The 24835-nt window shown below is 46.2% G+C and overlaps 1 protein-coding gene across 8 annotated transcripts; it reads right to left on the bottom strand.

Moving 5' to 3' along the window:
* Positions 1 to 12447: 12447 nt before the first annotated feature.
* Positions 12448 to 22927, bottom strand: LOC111837060 (natural resistance-associated macrophage protein 2-like). 8 transcript variants are annotated; one of them, XM_072702259.1, is made up of 17 exons: positions 19536 to 19981; positions 19246 to 19439; positions 18069 to 18155; positions 16547 to 16680; positions 16169 to 16288; positions 15973 to 16092; positions 15782 to 15888; positions 15624 to 15694; positions 15470 to 15537; positions 15225 to 15380; positions 14756 to 14914; positions 14588 to 14674; positions 14337 to 14456; positions 14091 to 14240; positions 13917 to 13990; positions 13682 to 13835; positions 12448 to 13447 (listed from the first exon to the last, which is right to left on the bottom strand). In XM_072702259.1, the coding sequence occupies exons 3-17, from the start codon at positions 18100 to 18102 to the stop codon at positions 13340 to 13342; spliced, it is 1662 nt and encodes a 553-aa protein (XP_072558360.1). In that variant the 5' UTR covers positions 18103 to 18155; positions 19246 to 19439; positions 19536 to 19981; the 3' UTR covers positions 12448 to 13339. The 8 variants fall into 8 exon arrangements, with proteins under 8 accessions (XP_072558360.1, XP_023654590.2, XP_023654589.2 ...); XM_023798822.2 differs by lacking the exons at positions 19246 to 19439; positions 19536 to 19981 and adding an exon at positions 22857 to 22927; XM_023798821.2 differs by lacking the exons at positions 19246 to 19439; positions 19536 to 19981 and adding an exon at positions 21459 to 21616.
* Between the last annotated feature and the right edge of the window lie 1908 nt (positions 22928 to 24835).

The raw sequence follows: 24835 nt of genomic DNA, 5'->3' as shown, positions 1-24835 counted from the left end.
TTTCCCAGGTTCATCATTGACACAGTATGTGTACAGTTTCAAAAATACATTAAATAACAGCTTCCCTAATCTGCTTTTAATAAATAAAGGCAAATTAATTAATTAAGGTTCATACTGAGCCATGCAAATGCCAGCACAATATTTACGAGAGGAACACAAAGCAAGCTGCACATCATGCAACTTTAATACACTTTACACCTCAATTCTCAACTGACATCGTCCTCACAAACCGTCTTATGTAAATACAGAAAATATAGTTGATGTCACTGCTTATTTTATCTTTATTGTATTTATTTCTATTATATTTTTGTTTGAATCTTATTTTTATTTATCTTTTTCTATTGTTTTTCTATGAATTGCATACTTCCTTTCGAGCGAGTAAATAAGCATTTCACTGCACACATAAAGTGTATGTATCAGTCACAAAACTAAAAAAGTGACTGGTAAACAAACCTGGGGTGCAAAACAATATTTAGCCAGCAGAGGGCGCACAGCACCGCATCGCTGCTAACTGCTGAATGAACATTACAGTACCACACACATTACACATTGCCGCCCCTCTCAGCTCCTCAGGCATCATACAAACAGACCTGGAGCTTTCGCTCGATGTCACATGGTGTCACATGGTCCCTTCAGCTCCCGCAGGCACGATGAAACCTGCTCTGCTGACAACCTGAAAGACAGAATGTAACAAAGGGCTGGAGACGGTTTCCTCTCGCACAAGGGCCTGATACCAGCAGTGGTGTTCCCAGTCCTGCAGGGGGCACTGGTTTTTCACTCTTACCGCCATTTACTAACAGGTGACCTAACCTTCAGTCCTGGACCACGAGGACAGTGATGTCACAGGTCCACCATAATGAAGGGCGTCATCTCGATGATCTGATCCCTTCGTGGCCAAATCTTATTCCGAAGCCTATAAACCCCAAAGGCTTTGCAGAGAGCGCAGCCTGCCGACACTTTTCAAGGGAGAATCGCAGAGCCGTGACCTGAAGGTCGTGAGTTTAGGTCACCCTTGACCGGCTCTGCATGCTATGGCTCAAAATGAAGCCCCGCCCAAATTCACACACGGGTGTGTGCTGCTGCTGAACGCTGTTTAAGTAGCAGCCGTGGCCGTCCTCAGGTGCCTTGTGGGGCCTTAAGTGCCATTTGCAGGAACGACCCCCCCCCCCCCACACACCAGGCAGTGCGTCTCACGCACTCAAAGAACCCGACAGCAGTAAGCCAAATAAACCCAGGGAAAGGGGGTCTCTCTCCCTTGCACCGCCCCCCTCCCCTCCCCTCTCTCCCTCCCTCTTGCTCACCCCCCCCCCCCGCCCTTCTTCTCTCCCTCTCTCTCTCATACACACACTGTTTACGGAGTTATTTACAGAGATTGCACGTCACCAAGACACCACCGGACAATTTTAACCTAGAGGGGAGGAAGGGGAGACTGAGGTGTGAGCATACAGCACCACAGAGCAGTGTTTATATATATTTACCGGCAGTCGAGTTTGCCTGGTACCTGCTTTTTTAAATGCAATGAAACCCTAAGAAGCTGCACGCTAAGAAACAGCCGGCCCAAACTGCCCTGAAATCACACTGTGCCTTTGCAAACATGAATAAAATTTAAGAGCCTGAGGAGGAGTAACAGTGTCACCTTGGTGACGGCCCTATTTGCTTGGTTTGCGGTACAGTATCCGAGGTGGGGTGCTGGCCGGGGGGGGGGGGGGTCCAAGAAGAGCACCAGCCTGCTGGGGGAGGAGACACGCTACATACAAGCTGAGGAGGTGCTCACAGGAGGTGCTCGGAGGCCAGAGGGCATGTCCAGTCTGATCCCAAAAGCCAGAGGAGACGTACAAGCCAGGGGGGCCCAGTTTGGGAGAGGAGCACATTCCCAGGGGCTGTCCTGCACACATAATCTGCTTTTAATGAGGTCGGCTGCCAGTGGTATGTAAACGCTACACAAGGCGCGGAGGAAGGGAACACGCACGTGGCGTGCGAGAGTGCAGCCTCTGTGTGACTGAATCAGGATGGCACCGCTGAGCGCTGCTCCATCTCTCAGACTCTGAGCCTGAATTACAGAACTGCAAGCTTCCATCGGAACGTAAATGTACTGATGTGTAATCAACATAGCACTTTTTTACGCTTAAAACCAAGATGGCCGGCAGGCAGCTCTACAGGTCGGACACCAGTGGCTGTGGGCAGAAGGTCACCGCTTTGAATCCCATGGCTGGCAGAGTGAGTATTTCGCCGCTGGGCCCTTAACCCTGGAGGAGCGGATGCCCGACCTCTCACCTGCGTGACTCACAGCGGGAGGCGCGCAAATGAAGGAAATAAACAACACACAAAACGTCTCTAATGATTGGACAGCACTGCCTAAAACAATAACATCAAACCGAGAACAATACTAAGACGAAAAATCCAACTACAGCTTGGCAGCTAATTAAATAAGAGCCTGGCACATTGTCACAACCGCCTCCCAGCCGGCTTATTACGCAATCTCCGCCAAGTACGGCTGCCAGGCAGGAACCGAGACGACGCGGAATGGACCGTGTGGAGCGACCCTGCCGCCGCCGACATGGTTTCTTATGTAACCCCTGGTGGGAGGAGCTGGAGCCCACAGGCTGCTGTGACTGTGGCGCTGTTTCGTACCAGTTTATACAGCCGTAGGGAGGGAAGGCAGTCACTGTACACAAGGATCCTCTGGCGACAAAAACGAGAACGTGGCCCAAGTTTTACAATCCAGACCCAGAATGGCACTAAATTCAGTCACCTGGCGAACAGCGGGATTTCACAGCAGCGGCTGCGGTGAATCCTCACACCCTAGTGGGAGGGCCATCCAGCAGCGGCGTGCTCTGCTTAATCATCACTGGCCAGAGCGGACTAAAGCACCAGTGAACAGATTAAGATAAAATAATGATGAATGGGATTACAAATCATCTGAAGTGTGTGTCACAGGAAGCACGCAGAGACCCATGTATCCAACATGCCTGCACCAGGATAGGCAGCGGGAGAGTCGGTTCTGCCAGACAGTCAGGGCGTCACTCTAACTGAAAGGAGCCAGACGGGTGTGTTCTGCAAATGGCAATCACAGCAGTGACAGCCCCTCCCTCTCACATCACTGCATTCCTCTCACACGTAAACGTGCCGGAGACAAGAGTTGAAAGTGTCATCACCACATAAACCCAGTCACTGGGATCGGTGAGACAAACCTCAAATCCAGTCAATCCCACTAGCGAGATCCGGCTAAGATGGAGGGATCACCTTGGAACGACTGCCTATGTCATACTGTGAAACCCGCTTTAAGGGAACAGAAAATACAAAGCAACTGGATTCATTACAAAACCAGCAAGAGATCAACTGAAATCTCAGGCCAGCATTTCACTGCAGAAGTATTTTTATGATAATCGTATTCAGCAAAGCTGTGCGTCACAAGGACCTCCATAAAAACACTGGAAACGAAAACAAGCGAACAGCTGGTAATGAGGAAAAAGGCAGCTCGCGGAGAGCTGTGTGGGAGCACATGAACCAAGTGACCCAGTACAAGCCACGCCCCAAACACTTGAATGACCCAGTACAGGCCACGCCCCAAACACTCGAATGACCAGGTACAAGCCACGCCCCATTCGTGCATAGCCCCCCTCACATAATCTCAGCCCTGTCCCCAGCCTTGGGGACCCTACAGATCACGGCATTCTGCTCCATGATTATGTATGCCCCTGCTTATAAACATCAACCAATTATATGCCATTCTCGCGATGCTAAAAAAACAATTTCAGAATGTATAATGCTCTGCCAACCACCACCCCAGGCACACTGCCTTCCTCCATGCTTTCATCTGCTAATTCAGGGCTGCTCTCGCAAGTCCAAAACACTCCTGTTGTCAAGCAGCACGACAGGCAGGTTTAGTACTAGGTTTCCCATCACTGAACATCCAGAGGACATCTAAAGCACTTTTGATGGACATTTTCTCCCCCATTAAACCTTCACACAAACTTTCTAACAATACGAAAATAATGAGCGAGCAAACTTCCCGTAAAGAAAGCCATAAAATGTCTCTGGGTTGCTGACACAATCAAATCATGTTCTACAGCCATCGTTACAGTTACAGGCCTCTCTGAGTGCAGGAAATCCCCACAGATGCCAGAAACATCTTTTCTATTTGGGAGGGACTTTAATTAGAATAACTAAGATCTCCAATCATCCTGGTGCTCTCAGGTGTGTTACAGCCACATATGACTGTACTACATGCATCACCTCCAGTCTCCTGCCTGTGTTACACAGTGTCCGAAGCACACTGTTCAACCCTCACTTTATACTATACACCATGTGAATTTGTGTATTTGAGTTCTTGCAGCAGGGACAACCCGAAAGTTAGAGATCCAGTACTTGCAAACCCATAGCGGTTGCACAAGGAACTAACCGTGAGCTCCACTGAGAAGAAAGGAGATGGAGACAGAGCCAGCCCTCATTGTCCTGCTCGACCTTTTGGATGGTACTGGGTTACGTCACAAGTGTAACATTAACTGCTGTAACACGACACACTTGTAGAAACTGCACTTTGGGTGCGCATGGTCATAATTTGTTCTGTACGTAATTAAATAATTGCTGTATAGCAATAAAATAACTGCTTGACATTGACAGCAGTTTATTTTTCCAATGAATAAACTGGGTCCCTATTAGGTAACAGGACAAACAGCATGGAATCTAAATTTACAGAAGCATTTACAAGCTAGTTTCACAGTTTTGCAACATGCAGCTAAAGCAAATTCAGTAAATGCACATCAGTTTTTCCCTGCAGTCCTGCTTATATTTTTTAACTTTGCATGTGGGAATAAAAAACAAAGAACACTGCCCCACAGTTGTTACACAGCTCAATGTAAACTGGCAGTTTAAAGAATGCATTTTGCAACGAGCCATATTACAAAACAAAGACATTTAACAGCTAACAACCTAACTTTACAATGTGTCAATAAAGTTAATTACGCAACAATTAATTTGTTGTCTCGTTCAAGTCTCAAATTTCAACAGACAAATCTTTTCTGTAATCTTGATGCTTGAGGTGACGTCGGTGTGACATTCCTCAAAATCACAAGTGACATAACAAGGGATGACATCATGACAGGATGTAGGAGCAGTGCAACCCAAGAACCCACTTAACAGACAGAAATATTACACCTACCCATTCAAACACAAGGCAAGAAAATGATGCCTTATATTTAAACTTGCCACAAAGCAGTTCTATATTACTGGTAGGAAGAAATTGTCAGGATGCATGTTTTCTGCAGTAAACTCTGGGAAAGGCATGGTATATTCCCTGGAGATGAACACACAGGAAATAATCCAGAGACTGCTTGGTTCACAAATCTCATATGGCGTACTGAGTTTAGAATTAAAACTCAACAAATCATGTCCCACCTATATGAAAATGGATGTTTCTCTCATCCCACCCTGGCGAGTTCGGCGGAAAGAATCGCACTGATTTAATAAACACGAAGCAAAGCAAATAAAAAAAAACCAAATAATTATTAAAAAGTAACAACAGCCATCATCACCACCACAACACGAAGCAAAACAAAAACAACACCGACGTCAACGCCCATTTCAGACTGAGACGGACCAATCAGTATGGCGCGCGCGCAATGACGCCACTCCCCGCGCTCTCAGCCGTTGGACCGTTAGCTAAGCAGCTAGCTTAGCAAAACACATCTACATCGAACCGGCGGTGGCCGAATAGAGACCCTGTGCCCTTACATCATCTCCCGTAGTTGCGGCACCGGGTATCCTGATTATACTCCCGGTGTCAGTCGGCTGAGAGCGGGCGGGTCCTGCTGTGTTAACGCGTTAAAACTGCCTACCGGGTGACGGCGGCGCTCCACAGGTCAGGCTGAACGCGCTGCCCAGCTGGACACGCAGCTCCCCCCCCCCGAGTCTCGGTTGTATGAGTCAAACTGTCCCACCGAGGCGAATCTCCGGCAGCCGCCCCGGATCGACCGCTCACAGAGAAGGATGAGAGGCTATTCACCTGCTGTGGGCGGCGGCGGAGCGTCCTCTCCCACTGCGCTTCCAGCCCGGGGGACCGCACCAGCTGCTGCATACCCCATCTCTCTCCAACTCCCTTGCACTTCTCTTGATGCAGGGGCGCCGTGTCTTGGGTCGCCTTGCACCGTCCAGCGTACCCCCGCCCCCAGTGAGCCCGCTGCCAGCCTGCCGCCGCTCCAACATGGAGAATCCGGGCGAAGGAGCGAAACACCCGAGGAAATGGGCGGGCCGGTTTCAAGTTCCCCTTACTACAGATAAACAACCCCACTGAACTTACACTTGGGACAAAGAAAACCCCGAACCAATCGCCCTCGTCAAAATCTCAGCCCGAACGAACATATCTCGAACCGATTTCGGATCACGTTAACCAATATTTATCGTATCCCGCGCTTTGTTTTCGCCTTTCGGGGACCTGCGAGGGCGCCTTGAAACCGCCGGTCGTCTCCGATTGGATCTTCGGGAAGTGGGAGTAAGGGAAGCGCGCTCCCGCGCCCTGTGCGCTCGCCCGCGCCTCAGCTCCGCGGAGCTCGCGGTGCTCGTTCGGTCATGGTGGGGATCCGTTTACTGGCGCTGTCACATCAACTCACATGCTGAAATCACAAGTGTGGTTGTTCCGTGTGCAAACTAAGGCGCGTGGCAGAAACGCTGAGTGACAGTGCAAAGCTACTTGGTAGTTTGAAAATTATCCACTGAGCGCACTTCTGACGTCTGTATATACGCTACTTTTATTGCATTTTAATTAACTGGTATTCTCATGAAGCAGAAGTACACTTCACAAAGTCAGCATGTCCCATTTTCTTTAGGAAACCTAAATACTATGACGTAATGTCAGGACTGTGTGTTGCCATACATACTGATCACCATTTTGTGTCTGCCGCAGAGAAGACAAAGGAATAATATATTGTGTTTATTCGATTTCATATATATTTTGTAGTAAATGCGATTTATATTAATATGGGATTGTATTGGTATAAGCTAAATTTAAAATATATTGTCGATTTATATGTCAGATTAATTCCATTCGTTTGTAGAATGTATGTTTTGCAATGAAATACAGAAAATGCAAATAAAATCTGGGTCAAAATATGATGCCATTAGTAAATATATAGTTTAATACAGTAGCCCAATACAAGAATAAGGCTTATTTCGGTGTTTTGACAGCAGTTAGATGTGAGTTCTTTGGGTAGCTGTATTTAACTTGATTTATTCAAAGCGGTTTGATTACTGTGACAGGTATAGGTTGTTGACAGAGGTGCATTTTGAAGGATGAAAACATGTTTATAATGACGCCGCGGGGAGATTTTTTTACCGCTATTCGAGCTCAGTGCAGCTTTTCTGAGTTGCTTTCATTCCGCGCGTGTATCTGTGTGTGTGTGTGTTGGTGGGGGGCTTTCAAGACCACCCTACCGATGTCTAGGACACAAATAATACTAATTAGCTGTAACTGCCTTCTGTAAGACAGCTGGAAGCCACCTGGTTTGCTCATGTCGTTTTCTCCTTTTGGAAAATGCACACCGCCAATTGATCTGCTCTGGCGCTAGCCTTGGAGAGTTGCTAGCGTCCTAGTTAGAAAAATCCCAGTTTGCTACATGTGTGATCAAAATATTATTTATTCATTTGGCTGTTTTTCATGGGGCTTGCATGGATATTATTACCAGCTAGGCTACAATGAAGTAATCTATAAAGGAAAAGACAAATAAAAAATACTATAAGAACAGAAAAACATGTTTTCGTTACACAGTTTACACTCATAACAGTGCCGTGTGGATGACCAAGATCAGCTCTCCAAAGAGTGAAAGAGAAGCTGGTTTAAGCTGTTAGACGCCGATTGCAGCTTGCTGGAGACGGGCTTTTGAACCTGTTCGTGATGAGCAGATGGGTTTGCAGTAACGTCTGTTTTGTGCAAATGAAGTGAAGCTTCGCTTCAGCCCATGTATGTATACGACTCCTTACGGGGGAAAGGAAGCGAGGAACGAGCGGCGGGGATCCGCTCTCTACCATCCGGTCAGCAGTATCGACTGGCTGCCGGAGCGGAATTCACGGAGAGCCCTATATGACACTGACATGATTGACCCCCACGCCTGCTGAAATGGAAGGCTTGTGGGAAGGCACAGGTTATAGTCACTTATATTTATTGTGTTCAGACGGGGGCGGCACGATTTATCACATCATTCAGTCACTTAGTTCTGTTTTCTATAGAACGTCTGACTAAGCCATAAACAGCGTATGTAACAGTACGTTACAGCCTTTATGCCGAATGGCCGTTCTGCACTGCTTTGCTCCTGTTTTCCGGATCTCCTTCTCCTTGGGGTGGCGGCGCCGCTGAGCCCCTCGGTTAGCTGCTATAACACCCGTACATTACTAGGAATACGTATAAACTGTTTTTCAAAACGAACATGCATGGCTGCCCTCCTGCTCAGCCGAAACCACATGATATGCATCCGAATAAGATGCAAATAAGATACCATTACGCTCTCAATTGATGCGATTAAATGTATTGAAGTAATATGAAGACATATTTAAAATGATTTACAGCTAAGTTTGTATTTACTTTGCATTGAAAAAAAAACACCTGAGATTGACAACTGAAGTTGATCGTAAAACCGTGACGTGGCAAATTATGACATGCGGCTGTAGTGAAGCGGCTATAGAAAAGACTTGTGACGGCTTAATTTATTGTTTTTTGGGAGAATTCCTTCTACATTTTGATCACATTTGGGCGGTTCTTTCCTAGACACGCAAAGCGAATTTCCGATTCGGACTGGGTTTTCATTAAATCACTAGTCTTCAAAATTACAATAAAATCTGTTGTTCCGTCTATCTAGACAAACACTGTGTATGGATGAATTCCAAGGCTAAATTTAAGGCTATTTTATATTTTTAAATGACAATTTTAGGAATAACGACTATTGATCGTATTAGTTATAGGCTACATGTCAATAGACCTAATAAAGATGTGTAAAGTTTAATGTTAATTCAATTTAAATAATAGAATAATGATACTTTATTAATCTCCGTGGGGAAATTCTCTTTTCATCTACCCCATCTTGCTCTCCATGCGACAGATCTATAGGTGAGAGCAAGCTTGGGGGTTACAGCACAGGGTCCGTCAGTGTGCAGCGCCCCTGGAGCTGGGGGTTAAGTGCCTTGCTCAGCGGTCCATGGATGTGTGATTATTCTGCCGAGGGTGGGGTTTGAGCTGGTGACCTCCTGATCACAAGCACAGAGGCTTAACTTGCTGAATCCTCTCCCCACCCACCTATATAATACAATAAAACGAATTGCATAGGTAAATGTAGGACATTTGTAATCATGCATAATCTTTAAAGTGCTTGGGAACTTCTCAGAGGCACATTTAAATTTTATACTTACATATTTTAATATAATGATATTTTTCAATTAAAAACTGCAAATCATAAATATTCACAAGGCAAATGATGTGTTGCCTTTGGGGTATGTAGGGAAGATGTCTGGATGAGAAAGATTAAATTATACACGCAGGAAAATATTGGGTTTGCACAGTTTAAGTTTTAGCAGGATCTTAAAAAAATGGAAACTCATTTTATTAGGATAAATTTGCGCATAAACACATTTGTATGCCTAGTTATGGGAACTTCCATGAACCACCAGTTTCAGACTGATAACAGACGAAATACTTTTGCACTTTGCATGAAGTTGTCTGCAGGGTCTGTTTTTCAGGCCTTTTAAAAGATCTTTGAAAGGGGAAAACAATCTCAGGCAGGGACAGAGAGGAATGTCTTTATCCCCGTGGTTTGCGTAGGACAAGCCTACGGAACCTTGAGATCATGTGACTTCCAGGAAGGAGCGGCCCACCCTCTCGTGTTAAAGCTCCCTTCTGCAGACCGGCCCCACCGTGGCCTCTGCTCCATTGCACTTCCAGGAAAAGGCCCTGCTGGTCAGGCTGTGGGGCCGGCGCAGGGAGAGCCCGGCATTTGGGTAAAAGCACACCATCCCGTCCAGCTTTCATGCTCTCCTCGGAAGAGTCAAAAAGAAAGTTGACTCTTAAAATCGGTCTGTCCAGTCTGCCGACAGACGCAGCACAGCGCAATGCAGACCGTGCACGTTAACGAACGTGAGATCGTGACAATGTGAAAAGAAGCATAAACGCGAACAGTTCCTTAAGTTATATTACAAATGTACATTCCAGCACACTTGTAAGACTGGGGTGAAACTTTTATTAAGCAATTTCTTTGAATCTGGAAAAATCTAGTGTTACTTCTGCTATCTTTTTTAACTTGACGTCAGGAGTTTCAGTTCCGATACCATTTTGCGCGAGTGCCATGCCGCACCTAAGTTTTAACGGCCGAGGGCACCACCTTGTGGCGAGAATTCAAAATGCTCCAGCACCATCAGGTTAATGCTATTCATGCCAAAGGACCTCTTATCAAAGGACGGTTAACTCACATCATCAGCAGAGTTAAAATACAGCGAATTACACAGGCGGAAGCGGCGGTGTGACACTAAGATTCACGATCCAATGGACTTAAATATTCTGGAACATATTCTGTACAAATTTACTTTTCTAAATTAAATAATGAACTGACTGACTTGATTAAATATTTCAAGCAAAGTTTTAAGGATTACTTGGAAAAACAAATTTGATCTAAATGAGAGTTATGCGATGTACAACTTTTTCTTGTATGTCTACATAAAAATGAAATGTATCAAAAAAACCTAAAATGTACATTTGTGATACCCAGTACTTGAAGTTGGCCGGTACTCATTGGTACACGGTACCAGCACCTCTTCAGAGTACTGGCACCACTCCATATTTTGTTGGTACTGGAATGACAAAGCTAGTACCGACACCTGGTACTGAATGACAAGGGGAGTACCAGCACCCGGTACAGGCTAATAATGGGAGTAACTGCACCTGGCACTGAATAACAAGGGGAGTACTGGCACCTGGTACTGAGTAATAATGGGAGTAACTGCACCTGGTACTGAATGCCAAGAGGAGTACCAGCACCTGTTTTCCCTGCTTCAAGCACCAATTATACCTATTAGTAACATTTTTTGAGTAGAACATGCAGAAATTATAGTCCAAATGTTTAGCAATTCTACTGAAAGGTGTGCATATGGTTTTGTGCCAGTTTCCAGCTACCTGTAACTACAGCTTGCCATTATTATAGTTATTTGAGCACAGAGATCAGTGCCTAACATGTGAAATGGAGCCCACAGGTGGCTCCTTTCATACCTTATATCCGTGTTCCTGCACCCAGTCCACGTTTTTGCTCCAGCCTAGCTCTCAGCACACCTGACAGGTACTTAGTGTTCGTGATTGGATGGGAGCTGGGGGCGGGGGGGGAGCAAAAACGTGGACTGTCTGGGGGTCTTTGAGGACTGGGTGGAGGAACACTGCATTACGTGACACGCATGTACAACCAGCAATCCTGAAAAATTAATTTAATGCTCATGAATAATACTGTAAAATATTCATCCTACTTTCATTATTTTACAAAGATCTTTATATTATGAAAAATTAAACATTATAACCAACATGATTCTCAGGACCAGGACAATGGAATTAATATAGCCCATTAGAGCCATCTCTCATCAGACAGTAGAGGGCAGCACCGACACCCCCTGCCAAACCCCGCCTCCACAGTTTGTATTTACCTCCCATGAGTGAACTGGGGCCTGTATCACAAAGCTGGATTACCAAGATAACTTGTAGGCTTTAAGGTAGTCTGGGAGAAATGTAACAACCAATTAAACTGGGGTACCTTAAATGCAACAAATCATCTAGCTAAACAATGAATCTCACTTCCTGCTATAGGCCCCAAGGTGCCTCAAAGCTGTCCGTGGTGTGTGTGTGTGTGTTTGGGTTAATCGTGCCAGCTTGTTCATCTGAACTATCAATATTTCTGCCATACTATGAAATCCTTTAAATTCAGTGTGAATGATTCTCTCGATAATTTGAACACATCACATACAGGTGCCAGTGTACCCCACACACTTCATAATCCCCAACAATTTTATAGTATCAAAAGTGTTTCTGAAAACATCTCTCAAAAATCAGTGGCAAAATTACTATTCAGTGTCATACGCGCAGTTATTTCAACTTCAGTTGGCCAGAATCAAGAGACAGGTGCCATATGCTCAGATCTCACATGGGCCCTAGTGCTCCAGGAAGGTGCGACCATGTGTCTCAAAGTCCACAGCGAGAACATTTACAAAGACCAGGTGACAGGTGTCAATGAGTGCATGACTGGTCCTACTCCACTATGAAACATCCCAGAAACATCTCTATTCCAGGATGTTGCTTTGCTGTTGGGAGAGCAGGTTGGGTTGAAGCACTATCTCCTGGGGAGGAACCCGTTTGGACCCCCCACTTCCGTGTGAGTTACACTCATTCACTCAATTCACAAACACTCATTCACTCATTTAATTGATTGAATGGACTCTTGGTAACGCTGCACCTCCAGGGTCAAGCTGGACTGCAGTCCACTTACTGTTTAATAAAAGTATGTAATCAGGAATAGTGTTGGTTTGGCAATTTGCGAGGAGTGATTCATTACACATAGAATGACATCACCCCACAGGGAAGGCTGCACAGTCAATGTGTTACACTGTCGAGTGTTAACACCACCCCAGCCTTTCACACCAAGCAAAGGAATCACCTCAAATTAACACTCTATTCGGTTCTGTAAATACAATCATGATTTCGTAAACCCTGCATACCGTAAGGACCCACGATGAACAGCACTTATTATGCTGCTGAGCCCCAGTGATCCATTTGGATCTTGTAACCTCTACAGTGAGCAGAGTTCTGATAACACAGGGCTATTCACTAAAAGAAAACAACGGTAAACTGGATTAAAAGTAGCACTTTACGATCATCTGCACAGCTAGACAAAAAAAAAAAACAGAAATAATGGTACTGAATGGACATGCTGCAGGATGGAAGACATGAGGCCTTAAGATCAGTGAGGCTCCGCCCACAGCTGGTGGGCCAAGCTGCACAGCTGCGCTCTGAGGCAATTCAGGAATCACCATGATGCACCTGACACTGCTGCCCGGTCAAACTGAAGGGGATTAGCAGACAGGCTGTCACTGTGTACGGCACCATCGCCGATGAAGCGCTGATCTTGGAGGTGCTTCAGGGCAATGCTAGAGTAGCGGACATTCATAGAAAGATATTGCTGTCGTTATGATCTTCTGCAGATGTGTCCCCAAGTTCTCGGCCAATCGCACCAGAGGGCCATGAGGACCAGGGGCCCAAGACTGGCCCCTGAATGCAGGGGAGCCTTCCTCGCCCCCTGCCCTACAGCAACTGGTAGCTGCCAGGAGCCAATCAGCTGTCAGTGTCCTGCTGGTCCTCTACGAACATGGAGTGGCCTGTCCTTACCCTGCCCCTGACATCCAGACAGGGCACCCCCAGGGCAATCAGGCACTGCCAGACCTGTAGACACAAAGCAGACGTGTCTGGACTTTGCTCAGTAGCTAATCTCTTAATTCCCCTTAGGAACTCATCTGGATAAGACCAACTGACAGTGGACACAGACAAACTACAGCATTTCCTTCCACTACTGGCTAAACCAGACCTGCTTTTATAGGGCTTGAGTAGACATCTGTTGTTAACAGAGTTCTGAAGGTAACGGTGGACGTACATATTCAGCTTGGGGTTCTCACTCACCAAGTAGGCCACGAAGGAGAGGTAGGCCAAAGACAGCAGGCCAGCGAGAAGGTAGAGCCACACGCTGTGCAGACTGGTGACGTAGACTACCACGAAGTACATGTTGATGCAACAGACCACTAAGATGGCGACGCCACCGGCAATCTTACACACCCTGTACAGGAAGGGCGCAGTTAGCAGGTGGGTGATAGGGGCTAGCCACCCCCTCCCATCACAAAAGGGGCGGGGCACTTACAGTCCATTAGCGAAGTCATTCATCAGAGAGGATAAGCTGGTGAAAGTAAGGATGGGGATCAGGGCAAAGGGCAGCTGAAAGGGACAGTAAAGTGGCACAGGTGAGACCGGCCGGACATGCGTGACCTCTGACCTGTGGCTGGGAGACACTGATTGGAGGAAGAAGTGGCCTGACCTGCATGCTCTGCAGCACGTTGAGGAAGTCGTTCATGCCCGTGAGGTGCTGCACATCCTGGAAGACGGCTACCAGCAGCGTGGGGATGATGGCCACTGAGCGCGTCAGCAGCACCCGCGCAAAGCGGGACCAGCGCAGGTTCAGGAAGCCCTGTGAGAAGCCAGGAGGGGCTCAGGAGCTGCAGGGGATGGGGGTTCCTTTGCAGCCAGCTGGGGGGCAGGAGTTTGGGGGTTCACCCACACTCACCTCCATGACAAACTGCCCCGAGTACGTGCCCGTCATGGTGGAGCTCTGCCCCGCTGCCAGGATGCCCACGGCCCAGATGTAGAGCGCCGCAGGTCCGAAGAAGCAGCCCAACATCACCCCCTATGCAGCAGGGAAGGAATGACAAGTGCAGGCCGTCAGCTACCATAGCACCAAGCCTTCCCATCCCCAGCTTCCTCATGGTACTCCTGTCCTAACCCGCCTGATGGAGGAGGGGGCACTGCCAGACCTACCCCTTTGTAGATATCCACCTGCAGCGTGTTGTTGTCTTGGGGGAAGAGGTCTGTGTTTGGACTGCCAGACTGATTACAGACCGCATGCTGAAACAGACAACACCTGACGTCAGGGGTGGCCCGGCTGAGCAACGCGGTGGTGAAGGGTGTCCAGGCAAAAAGACGCACCACTTGGGAGTTTGTGTGTCCATAGAAACCAGCTGCAAAGACAGCCACCACGAAGACGTTGATGAGGAAGGATATGAAGAGAGCAATGGTGGACTCAATGAAGAAGTACTTGTTGGCTTCCTTCACCTTCTTGGCATTGGCGCGGTCAACTTCACGAGACTGGAGGAAGAGAAGATTCCTCTCATGTGGACAGAACCCACACAAGGCTGCCCTCTTATGCACTCTCTTGGTACATCAGCCCTCTGGTGCAGGCTGCTCCTAGTGGTCACATGTCCTGTCATATTGACATCTCATGGATTACTGTCAAACATGAACCTTAAGGGTTTGAGTGACAGGACACATGGAGCTCCAGTGATGACCCCCCTCCCAAAGAACACCCCCACCCAGACGTCTGCCCTACCCCTGTGAAATCATTTAAATCCATTTAGATGCAGGAACAGCGCCACCCAGAGCACATGACAGGCAGTACCTTGACCAGTGCAGAGTGCAAGTAGATGTTGTGGGGCATGATGACGGCGCCCACAATGCCCACAGCCTGCTCCAGCTGCACAGGTCCGCAGCCCTGGCAGTAGGGCACAAACATGCCCTTCAAGAGCTGACCCTGGTCCGGACTCACCATCACGTACTGGGAACACAGAGGGGCGAGGGGTTGAGAGAGACACAAGCCCACAAACACATGAACCAGCGAGACAGGAAACGACAAAGCCATATTACCTCATATCCAAAGGTGATGGCCATGACGGTGATGAGGAACCCAAAGAAAGCTTCAAGCTTCCTCAAACCTGCAGGACAGTGCAGATTAGCTACCCTTTCTGGGTGCAACTCAGCTGCGCTTCACTAGGTAATGGCACCATTAAGCAGCACGCACCGTACTTATCCAGGAAGAGAAAGAGAAAGGTATCGGAAATGGTGATGAGGACGCCTCCCCAAAGCGGGATCCTGCAGGGACAGAGCAGAGGGTTTACAGAGCCCAACCCCAAGCCCAACCCCTGACCCGAGACCTGGCCACGCAGGTGCCTGGCCAACCTGTTGAGGGAGAGCAGGTTGAAGGCGATGGCACAGCCTATAACCTCCTGCATGTCCGAACCGATGATGGCCAACTCCACCATCAGCCACAGGATGATGCGGGGCACCTGGGGGGGGGGGGGGAGCCAGGGGTACAGTGACGGCGTGCAAGACCCTCCCACACGTAAACAGGAAATAACGTAAGGACTTACAGTGGGGTAGTGGCGGTTGCAGACTTCCGCTAGATGCATGCCGGTGACGATGCCCAGACGTGCCGCGAGTCTCTGGAGCAGCAGGCCCACGATTGTGGCACACAGCAGGACCCAGAGCAACTGAGGGGTCTGTCATGTTAGCATCGGGTGGGACAACAGCAGTGTTGATGTTGCTGTATCACCACTAGACACGTACCTTAAAGCCCGCTTTGGAACCAGACTGCAGGTCCGACTCGATGTTCCCGGGGTCCAGGTATGCGATGCTCATGAGGAACCCGGGTCCCGTGAAGGCCCAGAGTTTCCGGAAACTGAAAACCTACCAGGGAACAGAAACTGAAGCTCCTTTGCACAACAGCACCATCTCTCCCAACGATGGTGCAGGTGTGGTTCTTTGGGGAAAATGGGTGTGGGTTTCATAGCTTTGGTAAACATGCCAAAACACAAGCAAAATCATCCATTTTCAGAGAGAGGTGATAAGCGCAAACTCCACAGAAAATCTGCCCTGTAAAGAATAAAGGGAACAGTGGAATTCTTCCAGACTGAAAATAATCCCCCCAAATCTCATGCTTAGTACCTCACTGGAATGTTCCGGAATGGGGACTTTCTCATCAAAGTAGGTGCTGTGAGCCTCACCGTCATCCTGGGGGGTAGAATAGCTATAATGGCAGTTTATAGTCTGGATATCTCCACTGTCCTTAAGTCCTTCCCCTGCAGGTGGGAAATCAGGCAGATGGACAATTTTTACCTTAAATGTGTTCAGCTCGATCACAGGCAACAGCAACACAGGCATTAAAAGATATAAGGGGACTTACTCTAATGCTGGGGCAAGTCAGGGCAACACCCCCCACTTCCCAGTCCTGTGTACTCACAAGACAAACAAACTGCATGTACAGCAAGTGGTGCTTCGGTCAAGTCAGCATAACCAGGTCAAAAGACCCAGAGCGCAGCTGAAGCAATCTCAAGGTACGGTGCCAAAGTCAACAGACGAAGACTTGAGCACCGATAACACTCAGAGCTGCACTGAGGCTCATAAATGGCAGCAACTCCCCGGGAGGACGAGATCTACGCCCCCCCCCAATATGAGATGTAATGTTTCTGTAGGGGAACCAGAGGAACGAGGAACCCCAGCCTTTCAGATGTCATGTGAACAGCCACCATCTCCCACGATGCAATGCGGGTTAGCAGCACTGAGCCACTGGGTGCGTTTGACTTTATGCAGCGGCTTACAGCTGCTGGCTTAAAGCAATGCATTCTGGTCCTGACGCAATGCATCATGGTTAGATTTTTTTTGTCCAACTTCAGCCGGTGCTGCAAAACGTCACCACGCTTCACCATGTCACCTGGTACAAAAACCTCGCGAGAGCAAGACGACTTAAGACAGATCGTGCAGCACCTCTCAGTCGGTTGCACAAACTGGAACCGCCTCCATGACGACACAACTTTGCCCTTATTGGCTGAAGAGTTTAGTTACACGCATGACGTTTGTATCCCAGGAAGTTCCGATGCGTTATCTGCTATTTCTTCCGAAAAGCACGTAAAGCAGTGAGAACTGGTTTTCAGTTAATTTACCTGGTAAAATAAAGTTTAAATAAGTGACATAAATGCTCTAATAGTACACGTGAGTTAGTTGTTTATTTATTGTTATTTACTGTAATGTTGCGCTGCTTAATTTGTTTAATGTTCAGCCTATGAAGAAGGCATTCAAGTAAGAATTGCATTGTACTCTGTGCATGACAATAAAAACTGTGAATCCTTGAAATAAATGTATTTGATCTTTTTCCTGGCAGATATCTTTTTAAACGGGGGCACTACACACAATAGTTTATTTCTTTCACCGCTAACAGTTTGGATCAGGAGTTGGTTATTGTAAAAGACGTAATGTGCATGCAGGTGATATTTGTATAGATTTATCTACACCCTTCTGGCAGTACTGCCATTGCTGTCAGGTCTCGCACACTACGAGGAGTAGAAGTTGTCCGACTTGGCTGCAGTCAGTTTATACTCCACCCCTGCAGCCGCCGGCAGATCGCGCTCCACGTCACGTCAGCTGCAGACAAGTCGAACACACCAACTGTGTCAGGGCGGGCGGCCATTACCTTCGGGAAGGTCCGGCTGCTCGTCTGTTCCCATGATGCTCTGGGGCAGTGGAAGGACGTCTATCGTCACAGGGTAAGACCCCTCGCCTGGAAAACAGAATCAATACGGTGTTAACTTACCTTCTGCTCCAGCAATGAACACAATATGTGGGTCTAACAGCCAAACAGCAGACTGAAAATAGAAATTAGGAGGATGTTTCTCTTTCACGTGAAGCTGCCACACAAACTGTTCATAATCTTGACCATCTTGATCCTGCTAAACCACCTGGGATAATCTGAACCAAACAAAAATCGCAAAAATCCTGCAAAAAATGAAAATTAAAATGAAATAGCACCGTCTGCATTTTAGTTTTCCACTCATATATAAAGTCAGATGTGAAAAATTAAAAAATAAAATTAAAAAATCCTTTTTGTCTTTTCATTTCCTATTTTGCCTTTTCATTTTCAAGTTCACGACACGATATGTTAATCGGAGCTGGACGGTGGGCTACGGATCACTGCTTTGCTTCTCACTGCCTTTGCCGATTCCGTTGTCTTCCTGTTTCTTGCCATGGTCAACCATGTCGCCCAAACTAATGGCAAAGTGACACGCGGCTTAAGTTAGCTACTTATCTCCAGCTTCTTATTCGTAGCGTCTTATTTCGCGCAAGGTTGACCATGAGCAAGAAACACGAACAACAGAATCCGCAAACGCAGTGAGAAAGCCTGCAGTGATCCGTAGCTCCGCCCACCGCTCCGATTAACATGTATTTGCATGTAGTGAACTTGAAAAAGAAAAGGCAAAGTAGTAGATGAAAAGACAAAAATGGTTTTTAATTTTATTTTTTTAATTTTTCACACCTCACTCATACATGAGTGGAAAATTAAAAAGAAAATGGTGCTATTTCATTTTAATTTTCATTGTTGCAGGATTTTTGCGCACAGATTTTGGAAACTAAATGGCAAAGTGGAGATTGCATTTTCTTTCTATCATTTTCATTTTATTTTTTGCAGACAATATCTCCCATAAATTGCAGGCCAGAAACGGCAAAGGGAGAGCCTCATTTATTCAAGATTACAGTGTAGGAAGAATTCTCAACTTCTGAATCTGAATCATGCTGAAATAATTCCAGCCACCCGCAGTATGCAATCAAAGTGTTCAGTCTGTTCGTTTCAGCAATCTCAGCTCAAATCTTACCCCGAGCAAAGATCACAGGTTCACCTGCCTTCCAGTCGCAAGAAACGCATGAAATAGCTTACAGTGGATGCGAAGCACGCAAACATGCGGGAAAATCGTCCCAGGACAGAAACGCGCCTCCTTTCCGACGGCCACACATTGATCTTTAAGTTAGAGCAGTGGCATGTGACAGCCGGAAGAGCAGCATCAGCAGCCTATGATAAGCAGAAGGAAGTGCTTCAGACATAAGAAATAACAGAGTGCCCAGCTCAGGCTGTTTGGGAGGTCGGCTCAGACACAAAATCCCCTACCTTTACCACACCCACGAACCCCAGATGCGGCTAATCCACCAAAACAGAAGAAAAACCCACTTAAACACCAGCAGAAAGTCGGGTCTCACGGTACGCCTGCGTGCGGCTGTGTGGTTGCGCGATGCGTGATTTCTCTCCGAGGACGGACAGCCAAAGTCCACGGTCATTCAAAGGGATAACGATTTTCAGAAAAACCTTTTCATAAACTTCTCAGGAGCGATCGCCATAAAGAAGGGCATGCTGATTTCCAGTAATTAGCCAACACACAGTCCAAAGATCGCGGTGCCGTTACCGGCTGAGAGGGTCGGGAGTGAGATTAACACGCAGTGAATAGCGGCGAGCCGGGGAAAGAATGGGCCACATCGGGATTCGTGCCTCCCAAACTGGTTAATCAGTTTCCTAACTTTGTGCTAAGACATCTCACCCACCCCAGTCTCCACGTCCGATGTTCTTAGATATAAGGGCGGCGAGCGCGGAGGGAAGGGGGGGGGGACACTTTACCAGGGTCCTCATTCATGTAACCAGCCCGCCGGAATGATTACTGGGTTGGTTTATCACAGTTTCGGCTTTGGCACCCGCCAGTGTAACATTCAGGTACTGTAAACATTAAACTTTCCCCCACTGATTACAGCCCCCGTTACGACTACGAAACACTGGAAGCTACTGAAAAACAGAACAAATGACGATTGGTATAAAATACTGTAAATATCGCACTAGATGGGCTATAAAGACCGCGATACCACGATCCAGAGCACAAGAGAATTTATTTATTCATTTTCTCTACCGCTTGTCCGACACAGGGTTAGGATATAATGCTGAATATAAGTAGCCTAAAATACTTTTGAAACGTCTATATATACGATGTTTAAGCACTATATGAAATTTATGCCATGAGACATACACAGAGAATATGAAGTTATATGAAACATGATCCTATTCTTCAATCTGCGCTCACACACAGCCACGACTTTCCCACTTACTCTTCTGCGGGTTATCTGTATGCCGCCGATTAGCCGGGTCAGTCCGCTAGTTGAGTTGAATAACAAGTAACTAGAAACCCGAGCAGGTTGTTCAGGCGGTACCGTATAGCAGGAATGTAAAATCAGGAGGGATCGGACTGAACAAGAAGGCAAGGAGAATGAGCATAAAAAGCCGCCTCGATCAGTGTGTGGTGTGGTGGTAAAGGGTGAAAATGTCATGTGTCACTCCCGGCGGTGTGAGCGCACACCCCTGCAGAGCCAGCCCCGGGGGCTGCTGGCCGGCCGCCGGCGTGAGAAGTCCACGGCTGTCGACTCTGCGGGCAGGTCATCCCCTGTCACTCGTCTAACTGTCGGTCTGCATTACACGAGTTAAATTACCAGCAGTATAAATCTGTATATAAACTTTACATCTCGGTCCCAAGTCGACACCCTTAACGACCAACATCCGCTGAAAAATATAAAAATTAAGCTTAATTACTTCCTCTCTGGGTGATAAAATAACATTACAATGTAGTAAAAACAAAAGTTGTAAAACTTGCGGTAAGCAGATACACAGTGGCAACGCGCACGTTATTTTGAACGATAATGAGATATTTGGCGAAAGTTTAAAAGTTTGGGGTCAGACTGAAAACTGCAGCGCTGTTATAAACCAAAAATAACATGATCAAATGTGCCTTAAACATGTGCCACAACACCACAAGTCCCTGTACTTTAATAGGAGTATATGAATAAATTCAGACCCACTTAGATGTGAATAAAACGAAAACTAAATCCTCAAATCCTCCAGGTGTCATAAAACGCGCTCCAGACTCGGTAATCCGACAAGCTGACAGCGGTAATTAACTTGGCAATAAATAGTCAGTCACTGACTAATAAACACGCAGGGGATATTAATTCATTAACATATTAACGCCAGTCCCGGCCCCCTTCCCAAGCGCCTCACCGGAGCTGTAGACGGAAAAGATCTTCGCCCTGAGTCGCTTCATGGCGCTGGGTCCCTGCGACCGCTTTTTAAAAACCCTGTTTTAAGGTCAAACAGCAGTTACATGATCCACCGAGGAGCCCCAGGAACACGGCTCATGTCGCACTGCAACCATTCATTTGTCCGGTTTCCTTTTTATTACGGAGTTTCGTTCACGTCACACAAGGAAGCAAATAATAAATTGGGAAACCTGAGCCGTGAGGAATGTAGGTAGGACTCGTGGAAGAAACGGATTAAACGGCAGTTAGTGAAATGTCCATACAAACATGCATCGATTTATGATTCTATATTTTCATTTAGGTTTTGTAACATGTCAGTAATTCACGTGTATATATTCTACACAAACACAAAAAACACACGAAAAAAAGAAAAGGGGGAAAAACGTAACAATCATATCACAACGACCATTTTCACGAGAAACCAAAAAAGTCAGGCAAAAAATGCCTGACGAAGTATTCTGCAAAACATCAACACGCTTAGGTTTCTAAAAAGAACTTCGGTGAAGCGAAACATTTTCTCCCTTCCTAAACTAATGGCCTTAACTGCAGTATTTATCACCACGTTATATTATATATATATAGGCGTAGTTCTGGAATATGAGGCGTTTTAAACATTCACAGAGAAGCATGCTTCACCTAGTCTTTCCCAGTATGCGGACCCAGTTCAAAGAATGATTGACATATGTTTAACCACTCTCATTTAAGAATACAGCTTAATATTTCAATATGAATTATCAAGCATGTTAACATAAACAACATAGGCCTACACTGAATCCCGCCGAATTCCCCCCCACCTCCACACGCGATCACGGATATTTACGGCAGCAAAAAGTACCCGTCGGTCATGCCACCCTATTTGAGCACCTGCCTGGATAGTCTGTGCATCTCAACGTTATTCATAATGAATGCAACATTTGAAGGGTTGTCTGTACAATAAGTAATTTAACTGTCATTTTGTATATCATGGTGAAAGAGCACTTCACACAGTCATAAAAGTGATGCTATCACAACCTTGTCCATCTGACAACCCACAGGAAAAGCTACTGCAGATTCCTCACAAATGGTAACACGTATAAGCATTTAAATATGCAAAAACAAGAAATATATGCACATGGAAAAGTAATTAGAGGGCTGACATAAACCAAATGCATATTGTTGGAGCAATGACTCAGTTTTAATCTTACAATCATGCAAATGTAATGATCACCCACTAGTACATATATAACGTCAATATATGAATCTACCATCTTTGTAATTATTTATGTTTTGCTAGATTAAATGACATTCCTGTGTGGTATGATTGCATTGAATTGCTTTGAAATGAAGAATTAAATTCTTCTTACTGTCATTCCAATCTTACCGCGTGTGACCAATTCAATTCAAATTCCAATTCATGAATGTGTTACACCCTGCATGCCCAGCCGATCCTCTTGTCTCTTTCCCTAGTGTGGTCTAACGAGTCACACCTGTTTCAAATTACTCTTACCTCCGGTTCCTGCCGTTTTGTGAATTACTCCAGCTGCCTCTCGTTCTGCTCCCTTGTTAATCCAGTGTATATAAGTGACTCCCAGTCCTGTGCTCCCCAGTGTGGATCTTGATATTTCAGTTGGTCTTGTTATTAGTCTCAGTTTTGAACTCTCCTTGGTTTCCTGCATCTTGATTGGAATAAACCCATCTTGGATTTTTGCCCTAATTCTTGCTCCTGTGTCCTACACCATCGCAACAGAATGGAATGGGACCCAATTCGTAAATTCTGAACAACCCTGGTGGGCTACATAATGAGCTAACCAATCAAACTTCGAGGGCTACATAATGAGCTAACCAATCAAACTTGCTTTGTATTCAGTCACATTGTTTAAATCGGAAAGGTGAATCGCCCCTTATGCCCAAAAGAGAATTGTGTAAGTCAATCAAAGAGTGTTCAGTGCCGTCCAGCAAGCTAAGTTGCTGGTGTAAATGTTTTGTGGGTGGTCATGAACCCCTTGGACCATCTTAGCAATGAACAATTTATAGAGAAATATAGGTTTGTCTGGGGTGAAAAAATGAGCTTCCTTGCTCTGGTGCAGGATAAATTGAACCAGTATTTTGCCCTCAGTGCACCATGCAGCTTCTGAGCAGCATCTCTGCTTCTACACCACTGGTGGGTTCCTGCAGACCTACAGATGCACATGGTCCCAGCAAGGCTGCTGCGTCCTGCATCTGTGCATTGATCATATGTCTGTTGCACCGTGTGCACAAATACCTACAATGTCCAGTAGGAGGGGGTGACTTACATGACACTAAAATAGATTTTCATGCCATTGCAGGTGTACCTGGCATTGTAGGTGCAGAGGATGGAGCCCTCAGCCCTATTCATACCTGCAGCCTCTAGAATCCCACTTGCCTGTCAAACAGGGTTCTTGACACTAGGCCTTAATGTCCAGGTGATATGCAGCCACCAAGGACATTTTACAGACATTGATACCAAGTGGCCTGGGAGTCCACAAGATGCTTATATCTGGTCCAGCTATGGAGTGTCAGATGGCAAAGGATGGTGTGTTTGCTGGTGGCTGGTTATTGGGAGACAGCAGGCATCCTCTTAGCTAATAGCTGCTGATTCCAGTGTTGAATCCCCAAACGGTGGCTGAGGAGAGGTATAACACCGAATACCAAAGAACACACACTGCTGCAGAGGGGGCTTTGGGCATGTGGAAGATGTGATTCTGGTGTTTACACAAGTCTTGTGAGCTCTAAGGTTTCCCCCTGAATGTTGCAGTGCTGTTCTCGTTATGTGTAGTTATGCTGCACAACATTGCAGTAATAATCTTATTAAAATATACTTTTGATCTCCTCCTCAATAAGTTGTTTTAAAGCTTCTTCTGAGGAATATTACTTCCTTTTCCTATGGCTGCTCACCATTGTGCTTTTTTACATGGAAGCAACATCATATTTTGAGCCCATTTTTTTATTTTTTAAAAATAAGTTAATCCATTTTGGTTCCTAGTTTGGTGTGTTTTTATAGATTTTTCTGTGTAGTTAATTTTTTACATTTTGGATATGTCTGGTGTGACAATCATATAATACATTTCATTACTGAAATACATGGAATCGTTCCTGTTATCGACAGGCTGTGCTTTTCTCACACAGAGGCTGGGGAGGAGCCAACAAAGTAGTAATTTGTTTGTTCTTTAATTCTGGAATAACTAAGGGGTTTGGGAAACAAGTAGACCTCACCCGTTCTTTACCCATCGTCTGTTATCTTGTTTGTTATTTGCTAAGATCGGTCACTTTTGGGAAATTCACCCCAGAACATTAGTTCAGTAGTTCAGCCACCAGATCAGATAATCCTCCTTGTCGGCC

This window comes from Paramormyrops kingsleyae, chromosome 18 (genome assembly GCF_048594095.1).
Source record: "Paramormyrops kingsleyae isolate MSU_618 chromosome 18, PKINGS_0.4, whole genome shotgun sequence".
Classification (NCBI taxonomy): Eukaryota; Metazoa; Chordata; class Actinopteri; order Osteoglossiformes; family Mormyridae; genus Paramormyrops; species Paramormyrops kingsleyae.
The sequence above is the reverse complement of the archived record's forward strand: the minus strand, read 5'-3'. Positions and strand labels throughout refer to the sequence as shown.